This window comes from Meleagris gallopavo, chromosome 2 (genome assembly GCF_000146605.3).
Source record: "Meleagris gallopavo isolate NT-WF06-2002-E0010 breed Aviagen turkey brand Nicholas breeding stock chromosome 2, Turkey_5.1, whole genome shotgun sequence".
Taxonomy (NCBI): domain Eukaryota; kingdom Metazoa; phylum Chordata; class Aves; order Galliformes; family Phasianidae; genus Meleagris; species Meleagris gallopavo.
Window position 1 is genome coordinate 81,683,585 of NC_015012.2, and position 24,120 is coordinate 81,707,704.

Consider the following 24,120-nt stretch of genomic DNA (forward strand, 5'->3'; position numbering starts at 1 on the left):
TTTTTTTTTTTTTTTTGTGCTTGTAAAATAAAATCTAGAGCTCCCTTGAGCAGATTACATCACTTCATTGCATGTATGTGCTGTACAGGATATGCTATAAGCCTCCCTTAGCTCTTTGGGTCCATGGTAGAAATGCAATGGGAGACTGTTCTCACAGAAAGCTGCCACTGCTGCCAGCTTTTATGCTGTAAATCTGTAAATGTACGATCACTGGGTTCTTGTGAATAAGCCACATGGAATAACCTCCTCATTTTCCACTTCAGTTTGTGTTGCATTCTGAATTTCAGATGAAGTCTATTCCAGCTTGACTCCTTCTATGTGAAATTAAAAAGAAAAAAGGCAGGAAGCCCCTGTCAGGGAAATGTCCCAGAACTGTACTAGTTTGGTAGCCAAGGTTACATATTTTGAAGTCACTTCTGTGGTTGTACAAAAACCCAAATAAATAATGTCTTAATTCCCTGTATGCTTTGGTATGTATGTTTACTTCAATACCAATAAACAGAACAGCTAGAAGACCACCTGAGTTGCCTTTTTTAGAGAAAATGAATTTTAGAGAAAAATATGCAATGTGGATATTTTGTTTCTCTCTGTATAAATTAAAGTGTGTTTTTGACTTACCTTCTCTGAAGCGTGTTCTTTCTTAAAGATGACAATGAAACAATCCTATGGCAATTTTTTTTCATTTTGCTATTAGCCACCCGAATTTTAAAATACAAATTTTATCACTCTTACTTCGGGAGTTTTTTTCCTAGCCCTTCGTTGTCTACTTCTATTCAAAATTGCTGACTCGTAGGCCATGTGAAAATAGGAAGTAACACAAGCAGCTGAGCCCTGCCTGTACCACACAGTAGAACATTTAGGTAGAAAAAATATGATGTATGCTAAAGGGAATTATTGAAAAAGGAATGCATAAACCTTCCCCCAAAGAAACCTGATGCTCTTGCTGCTTTGAGTTGCTTCCCTGCAACTCACCTGTTGACAGAAAGTGCCTAAATAGGATCATGAGGGGAAAAAAGGTGTCTGATCACATTAGTAACTAAAAGAAAGTACATTTGCACATCTATCAGAGACTTTTTGGCCAAACTTTCACATAACCAACATCTTCTACTTCAGTGCTACAGGATTCATCAGAACAGATGATTGCAAAGAATTTCAGTCTTAAGAAACAAATCCGTTCAATTGCACACCCAGTGATTAACTTGTTCATAAAGAGCAACGTTCCACAAGGTTTCCAAATCACAGAATAATAGGGGTTGGAAAGGACCTCAGGAGATCACTGAGTCCAACTCCCCGTGTGCTGGTACCCTACAGTGGGTCACAGAGGTAGGTGCCTAGACAGGTCTCAAACATCTCCATTGAAGGAGACTCCACAACCTCTCTGGGCAACGTGTTCCAGGGCTCTGTCATCCTTAGCATAAAGAATGAGGTTGGTTCTTACTGATTTAGGTCATGGTCTCCAAAAGCAGGTAACATAACAAATAAAACACCACTGTTATCGACAAATTGTAGTTTCACCAGCAAACTTTTATTTTGATTATAAAGTGTGTAAAACTGTTAAAAAGAAAAAAAAAACACCTGATAACAGAAAGAATGAAAATATTATTTTCCATATGTAATGCATAAACAGAATGAATCAAAAGAATCAAACCCCCCAACATTTAAATAGAAATGTGAAGTGCTTTAAAAAATATAGCCTGAAAATGCATGGAACTCCACAATGGAGAGAAAACATTCATATGTAAAAAAACAAATCAGAACTATTACAATCAAAGAGATTTAACACTGAGGGTCAATTCAATGCAGATGTTATGTAAGTGGATAGCTAGGGATTGTGTTCATTCAAAAAATGACAGATTGCTTACCAAAAAATATCAGAAAGTGGATTTTAGTACCAGGATGTTCAATTGAAGATTTAATTGTAGAATTATGAAGTTGAAGGCACATCAATGATGGTGATACAGGGAAAAAAAAAAAAAAAGTAGTGGTAATTTAAATAAAAATACTTTGATGGCACAAAGCAAAGAGATTGAGAGGTACCACAAGCCATTGGCAGTGCTGGCAGTTCTGAGCAGACGCTCATGGATTCTCTCTTGCTGAGATCCCACGGAAATATTGTTCTCCTGTCTTCCTGGTTCACCATCTGAAGACACAATGCTGTTTTAGGAGGGAAGACTCTGAAAGCCACTTTCACCCCTCAGGATCTCTGCTGCCACTTGTACTTCTCAAAGTGGCACTGCACTGTGACAAACACGTGTTTTAGCTTCCCAGTTATTTGGCTCAAATGTGGGCAGGAACCATGGGGAAAATATTTAGCAACTGTCTGCAAAACGACCACCAATTCCTCACAATCCAATACAACACTTAAAATGTTGACTGCAGTGCTTTCCCTACAAGGCTACCAATAAGTATTAGGGAAACTGCTGCTGCATGCTACGCTATGTTCTTATGTACTAATGTATAGCATATAAAAAAATAAATTATATATATATATACATATATTTTTATATATCACATATATAAAAATTACATATATATATTTCACACACACACATATATATACATATTTATAGTTTATATGTGTGTATGCATTTTAAGTTTTCTGTCACAGCCATGACTGCGCTTGGGCAGCCTGGAATGAACTGGTACCAAAACCCTTTTCTGAATGCCTTATGAAGGCTGAAGTCTCTCTCCAGAGCACAGTTTGGAGCAACAAACAGGGAAGACAGCAAGGCTGTGGAGGTTACCCCAGATCTGGCTTTCATGAGTACGCCAATAGCAATCTGAGTCTACAAAGGGCCAAAATGAACTTCCTTCATAAAGGGATGGCCAGCAGGTGTGACTTCAAGGTTACTTACAAGACAGAGCCAACAAGAAAGTGAGTCCTATAGTTTCAGAGACAGCATAGCAGAACAGCACTCCACACACAAACACATGCCACATTTTTGTAAATGTTTTAAGATTGCTGAAGTAATTGGGCAATGCATTTGTTTGATCTGGTTGTTGGATGCATTGGGAAGATGACGACTGTCACTATTTCTAGTATTATCATATAGCCATATAGTTTCTGCTTCCTTTGCACTTATGGTGCAGTCCCTGTACCTCCTCTGCTCCCAGACAACAGGCAAAGAAGGAAGGGCCTTCCTTTTGTAGTGCATGTAACTCTCATCTCATTTGCTGTAACCTCAGCTTTATTCCGTTCCCCTCATACTTTCATTTTTCTGTGTCTGCATTCAAGAGGACCAGTAAAACTCTGCAGCTTTAGCAAATATATTTACCAAGCCCGCTGGACCCACCATTAAATTTGAAGAAAACAAGTTGTGCCAGTGGTCAAATTACTGCCTAGCATTCTTTCAAGCGCCACTGGTCTGGGAGGTCTGTTTTTCCCCTGGGAGAATTAGACAGTAAGAGAATAACAAAAATGCCCAAATTTACCTGAAGTTAACAGTTTCTTGAATGAGACTGTCTTATTTTATACTGGAGCTCAGTATAGCCAAAAGCAACTCCTGCTGGGTTCAACAGCCCTGGACTTGCTGCCCAGGTGCTGAATGCCCACTGGGCTCACTGCCATGACTTCCTGCCCTTGTTTTCTCTTGCGGTTGCGTGGGCCTTCTTGAGATAAGAAAGGAAAGGCCACCATACATGATAGAGCCACAGTTCCTTTGGATGTACAGGAAATATGGGAAACATTCCCATTTCCACCTGGAATCCTATTTTGCAGATATCAGTGGCCACATAGTTAATGTAAAAAGCTTATTTTCTATCCACTTAATACATCCTCATTGAATTGAACCTTAAATGTTGCAAACCAAAAAGTACAATGAAGAAGCTACCAGTGTGCATGTACTGTGATTAATTCAGTGACAGATGCGTATCATTCAGAAATGAAAGAAAACTAAGGTATGCCATCAAAAATCTTCAAATATATCACCTGAAGACAGAATATATACACATTGAAACTTCAGTAAATAATTAAATGTATTTTAAACCAGCAGAATTAAAGATAAACTGCTAAAAAAAACACATGTAGACTACATTCTTTTTAGCTACAACTTATTTTGGTCTAGAATCTGTAATGTTTGTTAGCAATTATTATTTGAAAACCACATTTTCTTAAAGTATGGTGAAGCTTGAGTTTGGCTTTGTCAATTTCAGCAACAACCAAGGCAAAGTCATAATTAAACTTGTTTTCCACGGTCTACACCAACCTTTGTGTATGGAGATGGATTTACAAACCACCCAGCACAATCTGGTTGTAGTGATCATGACAGACTTCAAGGAAGCTCTGCATGACTCCATATATTTTGAATCTATCTAAAGCAATAATTAAAAAAAAAAAAATCAAGAAAAGCTAGGATTGTTTTGTTTCCTGAGATACTTGTTAGGTTTTCACATGCTAAGCTGGAGCAGCGCTTCTACCAAGCTGGTAAAACAGAAGGTCAGTGGCTGGCTTTATGCCAGCGTATTTGGAGAAACAAGTGTATAAAATGCCAACGTAGCCCATGGGGTTTTCACAAGACTCCTATGTAAACATTACAGAACAAGAAAAAAAAAGCATACACCAACAATAAAACATAGCATTTCACCATTGTGAAAAATAAGTGCCAAAATATTTTGTGTGATTATCCATTAATTTTAAAAATATGCATATTTAACAAAGCTGTGCATATCTAACATGTCATAATACACAACAAAGGGAGGATTGACAATGGGCTCAATCCTGTTTCCTTATCACAGTGCTTTTTTAGTATTGAAACCAAATCCAGTTTAAGACAAAAATATTGGATCTTAAAACATTACCAAGCAGGCTGCACTGCTACTCGACTGCACAACCGTGTGATTGTACAACTGTGTGATTGCACTGCTTTGATTTTTATTAACCTTGCAGACTTGCTGCTCCCCTACAGATACTGGCAGAAAGGAGGCCTGGGGGCAGCAGGTTCTGCTACTGCTTGTTCTTCTGTTACATTTACATAAACAAAACACAAATAACCTAAGCAACACTATTTGAAAATAATTATTCAAGAAAGGCAGTACTTCTGCATAAACCACCATGTAAAAATAAATGGATTTTAGGATAAAATACCAGGCTCAAGAAGAAAATCAGGAACACAAACTCTTGTGCTGTGCACCTGCCCAGCACCGCGTCATTTCTTGTGCTGCTGGACTCAGCCTTTGCCTCCTCATCTGTGCTGGGATGGTGTCCTGAAGCCCCCTGGAGGGCAACAGCACTGAGCTGCAGCCTCAGAATGCTTCACCCTGCCTACATTTGTTATTGCTTTCTTCAGGCAAACTGGGTAGTTTTGTCCTAGGCTTCATTTTTAAGAAAGATTTGAACTATTTAAATACCTTGTGCTACTGAAAAAGTAATCATCCCTGTTTAGTCTCTTGAAAAGTTTACTGCAGCACAGACTGCTCAGAACAGATACAAAATTGATGCCATGGATGCCCCATCTCAGGAGACATTCAAGGCCAGGCTGGGAGGTATAGAGTGAGGTGTACCTGCCCACAGAAGGAGGGTTGGAACTGGACGGTCTTTAAGATCCCTTCCAGCTCAAGCCATAAAAAAGTGAATCAGAAAACAGATGAACACCTAGTTGCCCTCCCTGGCTCCCTGGCTCAAAACCTAAGACAGCATCAGTCTGAAACTGCAAGCAAATTTCAGGAACCAAACACACAAACCACCCAGACACATGTTTCCAGATACAGCCTGCTTTCAGTTCTAAACATGCTGTGTTGGAGCACCCAGTGTGATGGGAAGTCATGCCAGGAAGAACTCTGTTCACTCCAGGTGAGGAACATGGTATCTTAAGAAAAGGTACTGAGATAGCCCATATCACAAAATACCCGTTTTCTCACATGAGAAAATTGATTTAGGCTTTTAGAAAAATAAAAAAAAAATAACATCAAGTATAATTACCTAAGCAAATTCAAAGTTTAAATACATTTTAAAAGACCTGTAGCTTTGAACCCCAAGAAAAGAACAAGGCATCTGTAGGAAACAAAGATGAAAAAATAAACTTCTTCAAATACAAAAAGTGATCTACTTTCTGATCAGTTCAAGTAAATTAACAAACAGAAGTAGCATCTGACAAGTAACAAGTGCTCAGTTTCAGCTAGCCAAAAGCCCCAAAATATACACATAACCCAATAGCACGTGGCAGCCTATGTACAGCATTCCAGGAAGAGGGCTGCGCAAAGACCTTTCAGTCCTGTGATGTTCCCTAAAAGACAGCACCCTTTTTGATATTGTCACAGAAAATGAAGTTTATAATTAATGCATAAAGTAAAAAAATATTTGGATTTCACATAAATTGGAATTACTAGAGAATTGAAAAGAAGTATTCATGCAGGACACTTGACCAGCAGTTCTTTTGAGTGGACTGAAAGCAGTGTGCAGGGCCCATTTCAGGACCCAGCAGCTGTTGGTGCACACAAGAAGCCTCTCAAACTGCCTGACCGCAGTGGCCTGAGAACAGGAGACCAGCCCTGGAGCAGCTGTAACACTGAAGAGAAAACAAATCACGCTCTCCAGGCACAGGAGATGTGACAGAGAAGCAGTGGGTGCTGAGCTGCACAGCAGAGGGATGAGCCGTTTCTTGTGTGTCTCCACAAGGGTTGGGCACCCACCAACTGCAGAGCAGGCCTGGGCCAGCCTCTACAGAGGGATGAGCAAAAGAGGAGGCTGAGAGCTGAAGGATGTCCATAAGGCTTTGAATCGTCTGCCTCCATGCTCACCAACACACATGTTGAGCCCCTCAGACATGCCCCAAGCTGTTGGCATGCTGCAGTTCACGGATTCCCTTCAGAGAATGGTTTCATGACATGCCACAGGTTTTCTGGCACCCTCCTTCTAGCCAACCTCTCCTGCCCGAGGTGACCACGTGTCAGTGTTCCATTCCCAATCATTTAAACATCTCCCTTGTGTCATTCCCTCAAAATATCTGACTGATTAATAAACTAAGTAATACCCAGAGGCCGCTCTTAGGGTTAGTTCTCCTCAGAAAGTATGCCTGAAGGCTTGCCATGTTCTCAGGCTATCTAACATAACACATCTTTCTCCTAGGAACTAGTGCTAGGAACTCTATTCAGAACAAATGCCAATACAATTTTTTTTTTTAAGTATCTATTAATTTCTTACCGTTTTTAAGCAAAAAGAAACCAGATGTTAATTTCTCAGAAGAGCTTCTCCAGAATCCATCACTTCCAGTCTGGGAATGCCTCCCTAATGGCTGATGCAGAAGTTGGCTCCCTCAGCACTTCTGCAGCATGAAGGTTATCAGAACCACTCAGTGACCTACAGTGGGCCAGCACGGCCACCTCCCTAGCAACAGCGCAAGAGGCTGCAGTGCTGCTTATGTCCCATGAGCTTGAACTGTAGCTGCCCAGAGTCTCTTAACAGCACTTTCCATTTCTATTACACTGTAGCCAGTTCCTTAGGACTAAATTAGGAAACAGACAAACCTAGACATCAAGAGTGAAACTTAATCCAACTCTTCTCCCTCCTTTTCAGAATCTGCCTCTGTACAAATCGGTTTTCTCCAACTTTTCTTTTTTTCAGTCCCCTGAGCTCCGTAGGACTCACATTTTCTTCTCTTATGTTCTTTTTCAATAGTGTCTGGTCTTGTAGGATTTATCCTTCCAATGTTTGCAAGCTGAATGCAATCAAGCTCTACGCATGACACCTGTCCAAGGACAGATTCCCAATTTTTCTGAATCTCTCCTGAACTCAAGTTATTTTTGCAGCTAGTTACCAGGAACTGCAAATTTTGTATTCTACTGTTTTCAAGTTCTTCTCAAGATTATTTCAGCATGTGCTTATAGCAAGAGAAAGAGGAAAATTCTGCCATTAGTAAGATCAGGGGTTTCTGAAGGCTCATCCTTTCACTGTCTCACTGCTAATAACTGTGCTCTTGCTAAAGCCAGACATCTTTTTTTTATAAGCAGACATAATGGCAGAATAGCTTAATTGCAGGCAATGACAACATACTTGCTAAGTTCATATCACCATCAGAAAATGTGCCAGATGTTAGTTAAGGACAACACCATGAGTTCTTAGCAGTTTTACACCTGGAGTTATGCAAGCATGACTAAACCAGAGCTCAAGTTCTCAGATGGAATAGCATTCACCTTCCTTCAGGTCGCATCTTGTGTACTGCCTGTCAGTATGAATCTGAATTGGATGGGAGAGGAGAGGTCATAAAAATATATTTGCTTCCTTCTGTAACCTCTAGAAAACTACAGAAACAGTAGGTAGCATTCATGACCCAAACCTGGTTCAGAGTGGGTGCTGGAGCCTCCTCAGATCAGTAACATTGAGTTAAATAGAGTTCCCAGCACTCCAGCTAAGATCCTACAGTCACCACTGAAGGTTACTCTTTAAAACTTCATAACAGCATTCTCTCCACCAGTAAGGAACATAAAACCAGCCTATACATTGAGGCACACATTCTGTCTTATCTTACAATAAAACTTTTTTTTTTGTTGGAAGAAAGAAGCTGATAAAAATTATTTGGGCCTATTTTCTTCTCTAAGCAAAATAAATATGAGAAACATAACACATGGAATGCACTCTGGAAAATAAATGTTATCGTAATTATGACACTGCAAATAGAAGAGACAAAGGCTCAATTCTGTGCCTTATAAATTATCTATAGATCATGTAGTGTCATGGGGACAAAAAATGCACCAACTATTTCAAAGATTAAATTAACTTATCAAGAAAAGTGAAAAGTGATTGTGAACCCAAGCGTCTATGGGAGAGAGTTTTATTTCCCACTGGTGCGTGGCCGGGTCTGTGACACGTGGTAATAGCAATCTGCTGGATTGCATCTTCCATTGGGTCCAGGTGGCCCCTGTGGTCCGGGTGACCCTGGAGTTCCTGGAGGGCCTGGCAGGCCAGTAGCTGGTAAAATAAAGTCAGAATTAGCACAGTCCTCTCCAGAGCACATGCAGTGTCCTTCCTGCAACACATCCCTGAATGTTAGCTTCATACCAGCTCGTGTGCAAGAAAGTGGGTGTATCCAACCCCATGCTATAGCAAAATCAGAAGGAAATTCCCTGATGTAAAACTGGTGTGAGAACCAGGAGAAATGCATGTTAGTTCATAAATAACAATAGCATAAAATATATCTGCAGACTTGTACCTGCATGGCCAGGAGGTCCAGGATTACCAGGCAGTCCAATTCCAGGCTCACCTCTTTCCCCTTTCTGTCCTCTATAACCTACACAGAAGAGAGATATGAAAATAAAAGTGTCCTCTTATTATAAACAGTAATCCTCTGTAGACTTTGTTAACAAGAAATTATCAAGAGAAACATAATTGTGAAAACACTACTCACTTCACTTTTTTTCCCTGATACTAGCAATGTTTTCTGAGACACTTACTCCATTCCTATATTCTTTCTGGAAAACATGACAATTTCTAGCTGTAACTGTTACATCCTCTGCCAGAGGACTCTTGCTATGTTTACTAGCCCTTTCTACTAACCTTTCCCAAAGATTTTAAGTTACCTTCCTGAAGTTCCTGTGAAAAAAAGGTAAGAATGTATATTCTGCTCCAGTGTTATCTGTTTGATGATGTGATACAAAGCACCAACCAGAAGGACATCTGAGTTCCAGCTGGAAGCTGTGTGCTTGGATATTCCCCTGTATGTGCGAGACAATCTTCTCCATATCTATTGTAATGCACCTGCCCTTAGAAGTTGTTTTTGGAGCTTGTGCAAATTATGGGTTCTAGTACAGAAAGCCTTCTTTGACCCAAGTACCTATCACTGTTAACAAGGTGTGACTGTGTTCCTTCCCAAACACCCCAGAATTTGGCATGTAAGGTGACAAATATTAAAGATTATTTTGCCAACTTCTGATCACACTTGGAATTAAATTAGCTCTGGTTCCAGGACCAGTCTATTTCCTGTATCCCATATGTCACACAAGAAACTTCCTCTTGTGAAGAGATGTAGCTTATTCTGAATTAAAAGAGAAGAGGCACAGCTGACCAATCAACATAGTGGAGTCAGTCCACCTACTGTCTCATGAATGACCAGCAGATAGAAGGCAAAGGTTGTGTGTCAGTGTACTGCAGTCTATGCAACAGTGGTACTTTACACGGCAATCTAGAAGGAAACTATTTCAGTTGCTGTGGGTACAAATGCAGGCTTGTTACAACAGACACAATGCAAGAGGAAAGGTACACAGTACTCAAACTTTCTGTTAAATGCAGGCTTACTACAGATTTTGGTAGCAGGTGGCATTCTGGATTTCGAGATGGTGTATCAAGTATCCTTTATTATCTCAGCACTCCACAGAGGCAAAAACATTATGAAAGGCATGCAGGGTGACATGCACAACACAACAAATGGAAATAAAGTGTTTAAAAACATACAGAGAAACAAACAAATCATGCATTCTGGTTACTCAGTTGTGTTAAACAGAAGTGCATAAAGCATATAGGCACACAGGCTATAAGAACTCAGAAAAGCCAATGTGAATGTGTTTGTACTCAGCTGTGACCACTGATTTTCTCCTCAATGACTGTAGCAGTGTTTATAACTACAGCAAGTTGGTTGGTTTCAAAAACCTTGTGTAACACATAGTAGTGGCTACTGCTTGAGAAGCTCAATCACACAACCACAGGATCTATTACATTTCCTATTTATTATAGATCTCTGTATTTCTTAGTTTACAATAGATAATTACAGTACATTTCTCACTACAAACCCAGTTAATTGTAATTTTACAAAGTAGTGCTGTCACTAATCATTGTTTTGGGAAAAAGAGAGAAATCACATTTACGATGCATCACATTTACAAAGTCCATGATAACCATTACTGTAGATATCTGACACAATGCAGTTGAAAAGGGATTGAGATAGATAAAAAGTTTCTGCAAACAACAATGGAATTCAAGACAATAAGGAAAAAAAAAGTAGTACAAACAGCAGCCTGACTATGCAAATGTATGAACAAGGGTAGTGTAAACAATTACTGGCTGTATCTGAATATATATGCAAAGTTGTAGGTGATACATACTGGCAGATGTTCTGTTGACACTGAAAGTTAATACAAAATTTCCAGGTATGTTTTCTAAAAATAAGGCTTTATTTAACAAAATATAAGCATATTAGTAAACAGGCCTGTACGTAAACAGTCTAACAATGCAATATGTAACCTTAGCAGTAAAATATTGGATTTTAAATGAGGTATATTTACTCAGAACTAGGTCCATGATTACTCTTCTAGAAGTAATATCACCTTCTCTCTGAGGTTAAAGTGACAAACTCATACATAGTTAAAGAAAAATATTACCAAACACTTAAATTAGATTTTGATTTATTGTTTTTAACGTAAAGGCACATGTCTATTTTTACTGGTAGAATTACAATTCCAGTAAGAGGAACTGCTCAATTCAAAAGATCTTAGCAAAGCCTTTCACTTAGGTTCTAAAAGTTTTGTTATAATTTCTGCAACACAAAAGTTGCATGTAAACATGTACCCAGGATGGGTAATATGGTAAACACTTGGTAGTGGTATGTAGCAAGGATGTATGTTAAGAGAGAAGCATTCTCCTTGTGTTCATAGATTGAGCGGCCACAGCTAAAATAAAGCTTTTGGTTCAGTGATAACAGAACTACAAATTTGACAGTCAGAACGTCCCTGTCGTAACACTCTCAGCTTTACTTGGAAATGATGCAAGTTTGTGTCTATGCGTTATGAAAGTAAAAAGCCATCACATTTAAACAGCTCCAAAAGTGTTCTAACTACATTACTGAGACCTTGTTCTACAGAGAGCTGAAACCAGCCTGCCAGTATCTAGAGAAATCAGAGGATTTTTGATACAAACATAAGCAAACACACTAATGTGACAAAGAACATTGGTTCTGAAGTATCCACAGTATTACACTGCACAAATACTCTGCATATCACTGCAATCTTAAAAGCAAAAAACTGCAAAGCAACCTTGCAGCTGAGAGGTAGCAACTGAATGTCTAGTCAAAGTAAACCAAGTTAACTTCACCCCACAAAACAAAAAGCAGTTTACAGGAGGTAACAAGTTAAACCAGTGCAGCTATTTCAGAAGAGTGACTGTGCCTGGACAACATCCTCTACAAGGGGTTCATGATGTCAACCACAATTTCTAGATGCTTCCAACATATAAGTTAATAACTGTATTAAAATACATACATTTTATAACAGGGGTCAACAAAAAAGACAAGGAATTTTCACTATTTATCAGACAGTATTTTTCTTTCCTGTGTGGGGATGTTCAATTCCTTGGTGCTATTTTGATAGAAATAGTGAAGCTTAATTAGGTTGAACGTGTCTTTTTGTTTGAGAAAATCACCAGATTAACATAAAAGACAATACATCTCTGGGCTGCAAAACTCTCACAAGGAAGTTTTCTCTAAAGGACTGCAATTAACATATAAATTAGGGTTAAAATATCCAGTTAAATAAATGCAGTCAATTGAACAAGTTCCTGTAACACAGTCTTGTCTGCTTCATCCTTTGTGGTTGAAAATGAACTGAAATATGCAAGGATGCTTTTCAGTCTGCTCAGAGATGTGAAATTGTTGTAGCTGTTGGTGGTAACAATGACACGCACAGGCACTACTGGGAAATGCATGAACTATATTTGTAAGTGTGCTTCTCTCACGGTAAGCTCTCTTATAGTGTAATAAGGAGATAAGACAAATTTTTGGTTTTCTTTCCTTCTTTGCAGTACAGTTTCATATATCTTTTGATATATCAAATGGAAAAGAGTAATTTTCTTTTATAATTATAGAAAAAGAGAGGTAAATGCTTCTCACTTAGTTTAACTCTCAGTAACGTAAGAAGAGTATTGAGTATATTGATAAAAGAAATGGGAATTCTGTGTACTACCTTTACTTAAGCATAAGGCACAAAAAAGCAGCTTTATTTTCTTTTCTTTTTTTTTTTCAAGCATAGCTATCATCTTTACTCTTGATGCTCACTAGCTGGAAATGAAGCCTAGTACAATGCTCTACTTCCCAGAAGCACCTGAGACTATTCACCACATACATTATCACTGATAAATCTGCCACTGACATAAAAGTCTACTGTTTACAGTGATCTGAATATTCAGTTAATGATGAAGTCAGTGTTGTAAGATTCTAACACTTTTACTGTTTTCCTTGATCCTTTATTCTTGTTCTTCTCATTCTGAGCTTCTGTCAGGGGTTTGCGCTTATCAATGTTAGTAAGTCCTTATTCTTCTGATAGCTTTAGGATCCACACATCTTCAGTTTTGCTTTCATGTTCTTCATTCCAGTCTGACTTGCTCTGACTCCAGAGCAGACCAAACTAACAAAAGATAATAATAAAGAACTACCTACAGATAAACTGCAATTTACATATTGCCCACAAAATATTATTAATCTGTAAATTATTTTTTCTTTTATTCTTTTTTTCTCTTTCTTTTAATTGTGGATAAGCTGAGCCTACAGTAGAACACAGTTATGATGATCTTGGATTCCTTGAAGATAAGTTTGCAACGAAGGACAGTTCAGTGGAATGAGAATCCTATACTGTCTTGTCTGACTGCATTGCATTCTACAAATTACCATATGGGGCAAATGAAAACCTGATCACTCTGAAATTGATTTGTGAAAATAGATTACTTCACAATAAGAAGAATGTGTATTGTAATATTTCAGTTTTCACTGCTTGTTAAAGAACAGTAATTGCCTTCAATTTTTCCTCCCTTGTGCTGTCTCAGGATCAGAGCTGAAAGCACTCAGAAATCAAATTTTGTTTCTTAAATTAAATGGTCTCTCAATATGGGACATAATGTAAATAGTTACAACAGAGTGCTGGCTTATTTTTCTGAAGTGTTCAATTATTTTGGAGATTTCTACACTACTCCAGTTATCTGCCAGTTTTAGACATCTGTCAGTGATTAACTTTATCATTTATTAGAATAAAATGCACTGATTAGGAGTTTTAAATCAGTAAAATCCACACATTTACTATGGGTTAATACTTAGATCTAGTCTGGAAAAAAATAAGTACGGTTTTAAAAGTTAATCATTAGAAAGCTAGGTAGGTAATCTTGGCTTATTTAATAATCATTAGCAAGTGTATAAAGATTTCAAGATATAATTTATGAGGCCATTATTTGGAATTCCTACCTTGAATCCCACGTTCCCCAGGTGGTCCTGGCAAACCATCCTTTCCTGGGGGCCCTGGTAAGCCGTCTTTTCCTGGGGGTCCTGGTTTCCCATGAGCTTGAGAGGCAAGCAATGCAGCAGGCAACTTCAACTGGGACATAAACTGAGCCATCCTTTCTTCAATAACAAAGGACACAAAAAAAAAATGGTAAGAAATCTGTTCACAAAATACATTATAATAAAAAATTCCCAAAGCTCCAGCCAAGTAAATTTCTGGAAGTAAGATGTTTAATTCTCCTAAATGTCAATAGTTCAGGGTATTAAATGCTCCAACAAGTACCAGTTCCAACTGACTTCATATTTGAGTCCTCACCCTTTGCGATAATCTCAATGAATTTGCACAAAATTTGTATTGTATTCTGTTGATGTAGTTCAGTAAGGACTTCTAACTACTGTTTGTGGAAGTATTTAAAACATGTGAAGACAGAATAATTAGCATTTAACATCCCTATGACAGGGTATCTTTATAACTCATATCAAACCCCAAGGTAGATCTCGAGTAATGTGAACAGTTCTTGGGATGTGCTTAAACCCTAGAAGAAGTTGTAAAAACAAATAAACAAAACAACAACAGAAAAAGAAAACAACTCAGCAAACATTACTACTGCAGAGATTTCAGCATGAACAGTGTGAAAGCATTTTAGTGCTCCTTGGATGTAGACCTCCATAATTAACCTGGAAACCTAACTAAGCATTCCACACCTAATCTGGCATTTACTCTGGTGGAATTTTAAGATTTAAGATAAGAATTTCAGTGAAAAAAAGAGTGTGGGTATCAAACAAAGAAAAACAAAGTAAGATGACAGAAAACAGAAAAAATGAAACAAAGCCAAAACCAGAAGATATCTGGCAACAGCTGGTGAGATGTACAAAATGGAATATGTACCAATGTGTAGTTGGAGTGACACATGCTTATCTTTGATAGCAAACTATCTTTTAATGCAAATCTTTTACATAAGGAAGCACTGCGTAACATATTTCAACTTATAACTGTTTGAACATAACTGTACTAAGTAGACAAACAGCAGCCAAGCATACCTATAGCAACTCAGCAAGTACTATGTACCATGTAAATTAGATGATGTAAAGAAATGTATAAAAAAGTTATTGGAAAGTAAAAACATTTAGAACAGAATTTAAGATTTGCATCTAGCTACACAAGACTTCTTTGTCTTACCTTCAAAAATCTTAAGAACCTCTTGTTTGATATATTTTTTTAGTTCTTCAAGTGAGACAGTATCAGTCTGATGAGGAAACAAAAAGGTGATATATATTGGAAGATACATGCAGAGAACACTATATGATGCTACAAAAATAATAATTAAAAAAAAAAAAGCTGAAATCAGCTCCGAGCTGATTTTTATTAATTATTAAATTAAATATTAGGCTAAAATTAAGCATGCTAACATTTATTTTACTCACTTAGGTACAAAGTTGACTTTACTGCAAATAAATTACAATATTATAAAGGCAGTCACCTATCTGGATGACCAGCATGTACATGTTATGAAAATAATTTGCATAGGACCGTAAGGAAGCCCAGTGACGTTTCTTTACCTCAGCAGCCTTTTGTATAACATTTCCCAACTTCTCACCCCCACTGGGACAACTTTCGTGCAAAGACAATGAAATAAAACTGTATCACAGGACCAGTAATTTAGTTAGAAAAGATTTCTAGACCTTTATTCCATCTGATTCAGGGCCTCTTACTAACTGAAATGAATTCACCACATCTGTGCATACATATGCTTACATGGAGACAAACCAAAGTATATACAGCTGACAGGAAGTACTTCACTGTCTTTTCAAATGCCTGTTTCTCTGACACCCAGAATCACATTTCGTGCCTATTTTTCTTCAGCATTTGCAAATATTAGTCATCTCAGTGATATCTTATTTTTTTATGGCAATGTAGCATTGCTTGATTGAATTCCCACTGCTCAACACATGCTACCTTCATCTCTTCCGACTTCACAAGCAACTAACAACAACTTTTTATTTTCTTACCAGGAAACCTGGGGGGCCTGGTGAACCTGGAGGACCTTGATGACCTGGTGATCCTGGATGGCCTCTGTCTCCTGGTGGCCCAATAGGCCCCATGGCCCCCTTTTCTCCCGATGGGCCAGGCTTCCCTCTTTCACCTTGTGGACCTTTGTCTCCTGGAATACCCTGATCTCCCTGAGTAAAATAAAATCATAAAGAAAACCACTGCAAACACTGGAACTAACTGGGAAGAACTGCCAAGAATCCTAAAAAGTAACATTTTTCTTGTTTAGAAATTGATTTTTATTAGACAACTAATGATTTACAGGCTGATCCTTGTCTCTGAAAACACAGCAAGTGATGTTTTGTTTTCTTGGACTTTTAATGTTGAAGCCAATGACAAAATGTAGCTAGATCCTGCAACCCAGATTTCTAGTAGAGAATTTTGGTGGGGAACATTGTCATGGTTTTATATTTTTTTTTTGTTTTGGTTTGGTTCTCAGTATTCCGCATCAATACATCATGTAGTATACTGGGAGTTAAAGTGTTAATGCTCCAATTCCAGGCACCTATCCCTATACGTTACAGAAGTCATGGGATCTGACCCTTCCGGGTGGGGCGGGCTCTTACTGCCTGGCAGTGGGTGCTGGAGGGTGCTTTCCTGGCCGTTCCAAGCTTTTCAGGTTTGAATCGGTATCGGGAACTCTCTCTCTCTCCTGTTTTATTTGATTTATTAGTCTCAATTTCAATCAGATTGTATTATATTGTGTTATCTTGCATTCCGATATCATAATTAGTAAAATAAGTTTTCCTCCATAGATTGTTGCCGCTGTTTTTTGGTTTCCTCCCTTCCTTCCCATTTTGTGGGCTGGGAAGGGGAGGGCAGGGGTCTACTGCCCCCCTGTCACGGGTGTAGATTGATCTCGTTAACTCCGTGACAAACATTTATAGACTTCATACATCTAGAGATGTCAAATATGGTACAGGCAGAATTTGGGTGCTCAAATTCTCCCAGGCATAGGGTATTAGTTGTTTTTTTTTTTTTCCTTCAAATTTCCCTAGGTGCATAATATTTTATTTTTGCCTGTATTCAAACCTGTTAATCAAAGAAACAATAGATATACACATGCACTTCAAATGAGTAACTTCTCTGCAAATAAAATACACTAAATGTTGATGCTCTGGCTAGCTTCTATCATGGGCTGAGATGTAATTTAAATTTGTTTTATTTGCAATGAATTAAATCTTTTAGAAGGGCTTAATATATTAGCTGTTAGTTCACTGAGCTATATCTGTGGAGCAGAGTGCAGCAAGTCATACATTCAGATAGTTAACAAACAGCTGACATCTCTTATGGGTCACCGGTTGTCCTTGCATCACTTAAGCTATGTCAAGTTCCACCATAAGGAGCAAACAACAGTAGGAAAGGCCTGCATTATTACAAGATAAATCTAGAATCCACATTTATGAGGAGTAAATAAATGGCATGAATTGGATTTTTAATCTACAGCAAGTACTGGTAAACTTTATTTAAATCTGAAACATCACTAACTGATAAAATGATAAAAGTGTAGTTACAGTCACAAGTTGTATTTACATGACATGCTAAGATTGAAAAAAAAAGAGATGGAGAGAAAGGTAAGGATGAAAGCAGGAAGTTATCTACCATTTTTATCACCCATCTGTCCTCCAAATCTGTACTATTTCCAGTGAATCAGAGCTTATTAACAGCTATAACTAAACTGTGCTACAAAGACCACTGTCACTTGAGTTGCTTTATTGCATTTGCATTTGTGACATGCAAAGATACCAGGGATGAAATGAGGAAAGCTTTATAACTTTCAAAGTTTGACTACATCACACACAAGGGGATTATCTACTTTCTAACTTTCATCAACAATTTACACTGCCCAGGTCATCTGCATTAGAAGGTCTGTAAAGGTGTTTTTCTCTAAATGCAGAAAGCAATTCAGTTTCTCACTGTGGTTCATGGGATGCTTTTGTCACCTGTAGTTCACAGGAAATTAATATGTTGGTTGTGACTATAAAACATGTGCTAACGAGGTGTTTGGATACTCAGACAAAAGGAAAGAAGTTATTAAAACAAGGGACTTACACGTTCTCCTTTGGGCCCTCGGTCTCCTGGCCTCCCCACAGCACCCTGAAAAATTGTTTTTGAAAGAGTTTAAACATATTGCTTAAAGGCTTTGTTGTGTGTTCATCTATCAGCTGAACTGAAAACAACTACTAGGATTAACAGCTGCATTATTTGTGAACAATTAAATATACTAAAATGCAAAAGCACGGTTTCCTACCGGAGGACCTGGCAGTCCGTCTTTTCCATTGATTCCCTATTAAAAAAAAATATCATATTTTAATAATTATTTATATGTATTTTGAAAACAAGGTGTAAAGCTCACTGGTTAGAGATGGTATCAGTACACATTCTAAAGCTGCAGTCAGAAGTTTGCATGGTTACAGTGTTGAAACACTCACAAACAGTCTTCAGGAATGCGTTGCAAAAAAACTTGGGGCCATGCTGAACGGCAAGCAGATTACATTTGAACTGAGAGAGCAGTGCAAAAAATATCTTCAGTGACAAGACAAGTATCAATTACAATGAACATGCAACTTTAAATGACCAGCTACAGAAAAATTCTGCAAACATGTGGAATATGGAGCTGTACAGATACTCTACAAGTCCTAGTTCATTATACAATGACAAGAGATTCATTTTATGGTAGACATTAGCCCTAAATGCCCTATTAGCCCCTGCTGTTACAGAGTTTGGACCTCAGTAATAAGTGTCCAGATCTATTCATTGGCCATTAGGACTTGTGACATGCCACAGCTTCCACCTGCTGGTCGAAACGTTTTTTCCTGCCCAAAAGAGGGCAGTCTTATTCAAAATGCACACTGAAAGTAGCCTCAGGCTCACGTTTTCCCCCAGCCTGGAACATGACATTGTCTCAGAATGTGCTGGGTGGCATGGGCCAGATAATGTCACAGAGTAATTTAACAATTGCTCAACACCAGGTAAGTGCAGGATAAATGCTCTGTCACTATTTATTTTGATGGGATATACAAGGCCAGAACCTGAATACACAGAAAACTTAGAGCTGTGTTGCATGAGTGAAAAAGAAGACCTGGATAGCAAAGAAATCAGCAATATTTCCTTCCCTTTCATACTGCAAAACATGGTTTTGAATGATTAAGGTCATTGTGGACCTGCATCTCTTGCCGGTGTGTCCATGACCCCATCTTGTTCCTGCCCTCAGCTCAGTCACTTTCTCTTGCAGAGCAGCTCACTGTTGTAGCATTCTGACAGAGCTCATGAAAGCAGGCACTTTAAAATTTTATTAGTGATACAGATTTTCAAGCTGTTCCTTAAATTGGGCCACTTTGCTGCAGAAATTACAAAAATTGTCTCTTTCAAGACAGAAGAATAGAGTGGAGATGTGGTAATAATCCAAAATGGTGCACTTCTCATTGCTTGTCACTGCAACACCGTGCTCCGGGGAAGATAGTTCTGAGCTATCCTAGCTGAATTACTTCTGGAATATGAAGTAGTCTGTTTTAAACTAGCTCAGACAGTGCTACAATACACTGCTGACTACAGTGCATTTTAAATAAGGAGGTCAGATCAAACATATTCTCAGAGAATAGTACGTGCTTCAGACATGATGTTGCATTACCAGTAAAAGAACAATAATGTGTATACAGAGTCATGAAGCCAACAGTTCTCTGCATAATTGAAACCATGAATGCATTTTGTTGCCCTGTACTCAACAGAGTGTGCTGAGCTCTTGGGTTAATATTCTCATTTTGAAAAACTGCTAAAGGAACATTCAAGTCAACAGGATCCAAGTGACATTCAAAATGATCTCAGTTATCTCCAAAGGATCTCAGTAACATCGGCTATTAAAACATAAATACATCACACTCTATATGAAAAGAATTCTTGACTAGATGGTTATATTGAGCACTGTAACTCTAGAACGTTCTTCAGAAGTGATCAAGCCCAATACAAAACAGGACGTACTCTAATTTCATTTGAAACTTGTCATAAACTAAGATGCATGTTTTCTTAATGAATGTAGATAAAATTGCTTACTGGTTTTCCTTGTGGTCCTTCTGGCCCAGGGAAGCCTGTGTCTCCTATGGGTCCTCTTTCACCCTAAGTAAAAAGAAAACACAAATGAATCTGCATGTAAAATCTTGCATCCAATATTCAATATATTTTTGTATTAGCATGGTAGTCTAGAACTCAAATCTGTACTCACAGGTTCTCCTGGCAACCCTGGGGACCCTGGAGATCCTGGCTTTCCCTGCAAGAAGAGAATATTAGAAATTCAAGTTGCTATGAAGTGAAACATCAATTTATCTTAGGTCAAAACTAAGACAGGATATACATTTGAATGAAATGCTCACGTTACAGCTCAATCAATGATTTAAAAGAGAAAAATAAATCTTAAAAAAACAGAACTTCTTAGCATAAAATGGTAAAGCAATTTCTTTTCAATGGATCTTACTAGAGTTAAATGTAAGCAATAGAACGCAACTTCATCAGTGATGAAAGAAAGTCAATAACTATTTCACATTCAACTAGAATAGAAAGCAACAACAGTAAGACCTGAAACATACCCAGTGGGAAATACACAGGGAATGAACAATTATGATGAGCCTAACTAGCTAATGCATTATTGATTCACAGTGTATGTATAATACATTACAGAGCAACAAACTTTGAAACTCTTACATGGGCTATAAAACTCAGAGAAGTACTTATCTTCTTCCTTTAAATGTGACTTTTTACCTTGTTTTAGGAGAACTTAACTACATTAAGCTACTTAAGCTAATGTTCTCTCTTAGAAATCACAGTAAATACACTAAATTAGGTGCTAACGGAAATGGGAGTGCATAGATACAGACTTCTCTTTATTTCATGAAACACATTTATAATTTAAACACAGCTCTTGAATGGATTGGTAGCTGTCCAAATTTAATAATGAATGTATTTGAATATAAATAGCTTCATACTGCCTCTTGAAATACAAATATATATACATTGATTAAACTGTGAATGCAATCTAAAGCAAATTTATCTTTATTTCCTTTAGGAACACAAATGAACAATTATAATTTCAATTTATCATTAGTTACACTTACTTTCACCTACAACAAAGCTTCAGGATGACTTTCAGAAACTTCTTGAATACAACATGTAAATAACTATCAAAGTATGTCCCTTAAAGCAAATGTTTGATTGATCTGAAATGCAGATTGTTGTGGATTGCATTAACTAATGTTCATATTTTTTCTTTGTGATAGAAAGATGCCTGGAAATTTATGTATGCCCAGGAACACAGAAAATGACTTTATAATTTATCTCTATAAAGCTGAGGCAATGAGAAGAATCTTTCTTAAATGAGAATATGCAACTTCAAATTCAAGCTTTATCACGTATTCACTCCATTTCCGAGCCCTCAGAAGTCTTAAAATTCTAATTCTTTTAGGAAAAATATGCCATTTTCATATCTGCCCATATGTCACTTGTTAAGAGCTCCCAGAAACAATGAGTAAGATTACAGCTAAGCACCTTGCTTGACTTTTTTTCAGGTTCTTATAACAAAATGAGATTTCTTTAATGAATATACATACTGGTATCCCTGCTACTCCTGGTGTGCCAGCTGGTCCACGGTCACCCTGAAGAAAAGATAAATCATTGTTTAAATGGTAACACTGAAAACAGGAGTTCATTCATGGATCCTGATTAAAACCTTAGGAAGAATTATGCAGTGAACTGAAATTGAGGACAAGAGCTAGGCTCTGCTAAACGCTAGCATTTAGCTCTGACACTCATTTTACAGACTTGAGCAAGTAACAGAAATCCTTTGTTTAGCTTCTTTTGTCATAACGTACACCTTATCCTTTACATTCTGTTTGAGCCCTTCCTTGAAAAGGGATGATTTATCTGAGGCTTTTTAAGTAATAATCATTTGTGGTCTTGACAAGGAGCAAAATTAACACATTGCAATTCACTATCCTATCAAGACCCTCCTATTTAAGATTCACCTTTTAAAGAAACTTTTGCCTTCCTGCTATGCTCTCAGCCTTTTCATGCAACTCAGTATCCTTGATTTGCTTGTGCTGTGGTCTTTTAAGCACAAAGTTTCCTTTATCACAGAGATACCTTCATCAATAATTTAAGCTAAGATAATGGATTTTGTGCTGGAGTTGATGAGGTGTGAGTGCAAATTCATCTTTATCTCCTGTGAAGACTATAAGTCAAAGCAGATGGACGGAGCTGACCAGAGGTGAAACTCTACAGCAAGATTTACCCTATCCCATTGCTGACATGCACCAATCTGTAAAAATGCACTTTGCTAGCATTACGTTGTTTAAAAATGTAAGAAGATCAGACCCCAGGTTTCTATAATCATGTCAGGAAAGCCCTGACACAGCTGAAGCCATACAAACAGGAGAATATTTTCTGAGCTGAGTTTACATTGCCCAGATATTTTTTGTTTTGCAAAAGCTCTGCCAGCATAGCTATAGTCACATTGTTTTGAGTAGAAAAGCTTGAGGAGATGTTTTGTGTCATTCTCATCATTTTGTTCAGGTGATAAAGCAATAATGCTTGTAATTGGAAACACTTAACTACATTATAAATAGCATAGAGAGAAGACAAGTTAATGTCTATAAACAGTTTTGAGAGCCTCACATCAGAGCTACAGTATAGGGAAAGATATCAATTCTAGGTAACAATAACTTCTCAGAGTTTTCTAAACTCTGACTAAACTCTGCAGCACTAGACTAAGAAATGCAGTGCAGGACTGTTCAAGACAGATGAATACAAATTCTGTTTTGTTTTTACATTTAGGGTTTTCAGACCTCATGACAACAGCAAGGAACATATTTCAAACCTTGCCGCCTATTACATTTGTGACAGAACAACTGCAGTACTAAAAACTTGACACTGCCTACATAACACCTAACTCTGAACCAAATAAATTGAACCTGGCTGAGGAGCTAGAGGCTGGCAGCCAGTTTCCCTGCACTGGCAACTGGGAGTAAGCTCTACAAATTAGGAGTGCTCTCCGATTTGCTTACCAGCCCAAAGGGATTAGTTAATGAAAAGTGCATGGCCTTGCAGGGTACATTCACTCTGACACACTGCCCATGTAATAAAGCAGATCAGAGCAGTATCACCAAATGAAACCAAACCAAAACAGATGAGACCTTGGGTCCAGAGGGAAAAGCTTGCTCACAGTTCAACCTCTCTTGCTCAGGAGACAAAGAGAAGTCACATAAAACAAGTTTCCCTCTCAGTGAAAAATTTATGAGCACCTTTAGAGCAGTCAAATACTTGTGGTACTTAGCAGGGCTCATTGGCTTCAGCAGTGCCTCCATGCTGCATGGTGATTCCGTAACCAGAATTTATATACACAGTGGGGTTCATTAGATGCTGGCAGTGTGTGAGAGTTAAGCCAGAAATCCTCAGCACTTCCCTTGATATTTTTTCCCCTTGCCCTGACTGCATTTAGCAATGTGATGCACAGCACAACTGCAAAATCACTGTGTCAGCATAGCTGAGGGAAAGCTAATTTTATCCTGAGGACACAAATGTTTTCAGCCAGCTCATGACATTATCACAGAACTACAGCCAGCACTGTCTATGCAATAAGGCGTTCTGCTGCACTGATGTATCTTGTAGCTCTAAATTAAAAGCCAGCATGCACTGTACTGTTGGGAATGGCAGGCAGACTCGGATTCTGTTAATTTATTTGCACCAGAAATGTGGAATTCAGACTAAATTTAGTTAAAGAAAGGGTATTTTGGCTTTGGGAAATGGCCAAGCATTCACTTAGCTTGTTTATACAATCTGTTCTGTTACATTTTCCCTTTATTTAATTCTTGTCCCCATTTTGTCTCTGTTAGGTTTGTAATA

General features: G+C 38.0%; 1 protein-coding gene across 12 annotated transcripts in view; it reads right to left on the minus strand.

Moving 5' to 3' along the window:
- COL19A1 (collagen type XIX alpha 1 chain) overlaps positions 1-24,120 on the minus strand; it is a 213,943-nt gene continuing 189,823 nt past the window's right edge. For 11 of the 12 annotated variants that reach the window (XM_031552581.1, XM_019613183.1, XM_031552582.1 and 8 more), the window contains 10 exons: positions 21,831-21,875; positions 20,453-20,497; positions 20,284-20,346; positions 18,485-18,520; positions 18,286-18,330; positions 16,194-16,364; positions 15,364-15,430; positions 14,148-14,303; positions 9,144-9,221; positions 1-8,902 (listed from right to left, as the gene is read on the minus strand). In XM_031552581.1, the coding sequence (XP_031408441.1) occupies positions 8,766-8,902; positions 9,144-9,221; positions 14,148-14,303; positions 15,364-15,430; positions 16,194-16,364; positions 18,286-18,330; positions 18,485-18,520; positions 20,284-20,346; positions 20,453-20,497; positions 21,831-21,875 (843 nt within the window). In that variant the 3' untranslated portion in view covers positions 1-8,765. Of the gene's footprint in view, positions 8,903-9,143; positions 9,222-10,634; positions 13,321-14,147; positions 14,304-15,363; positions 15,431-16,193; positions 16,365-18,285; positions 18,331-18,484; positions 18,521-20,283; positions 20,347-20,452; positions 20,498-21,830; positions 21,876-24,120 lie in introns of those variants that run through there. The other variant, XM_010707759.2, reaches the window with a different exon arrangement.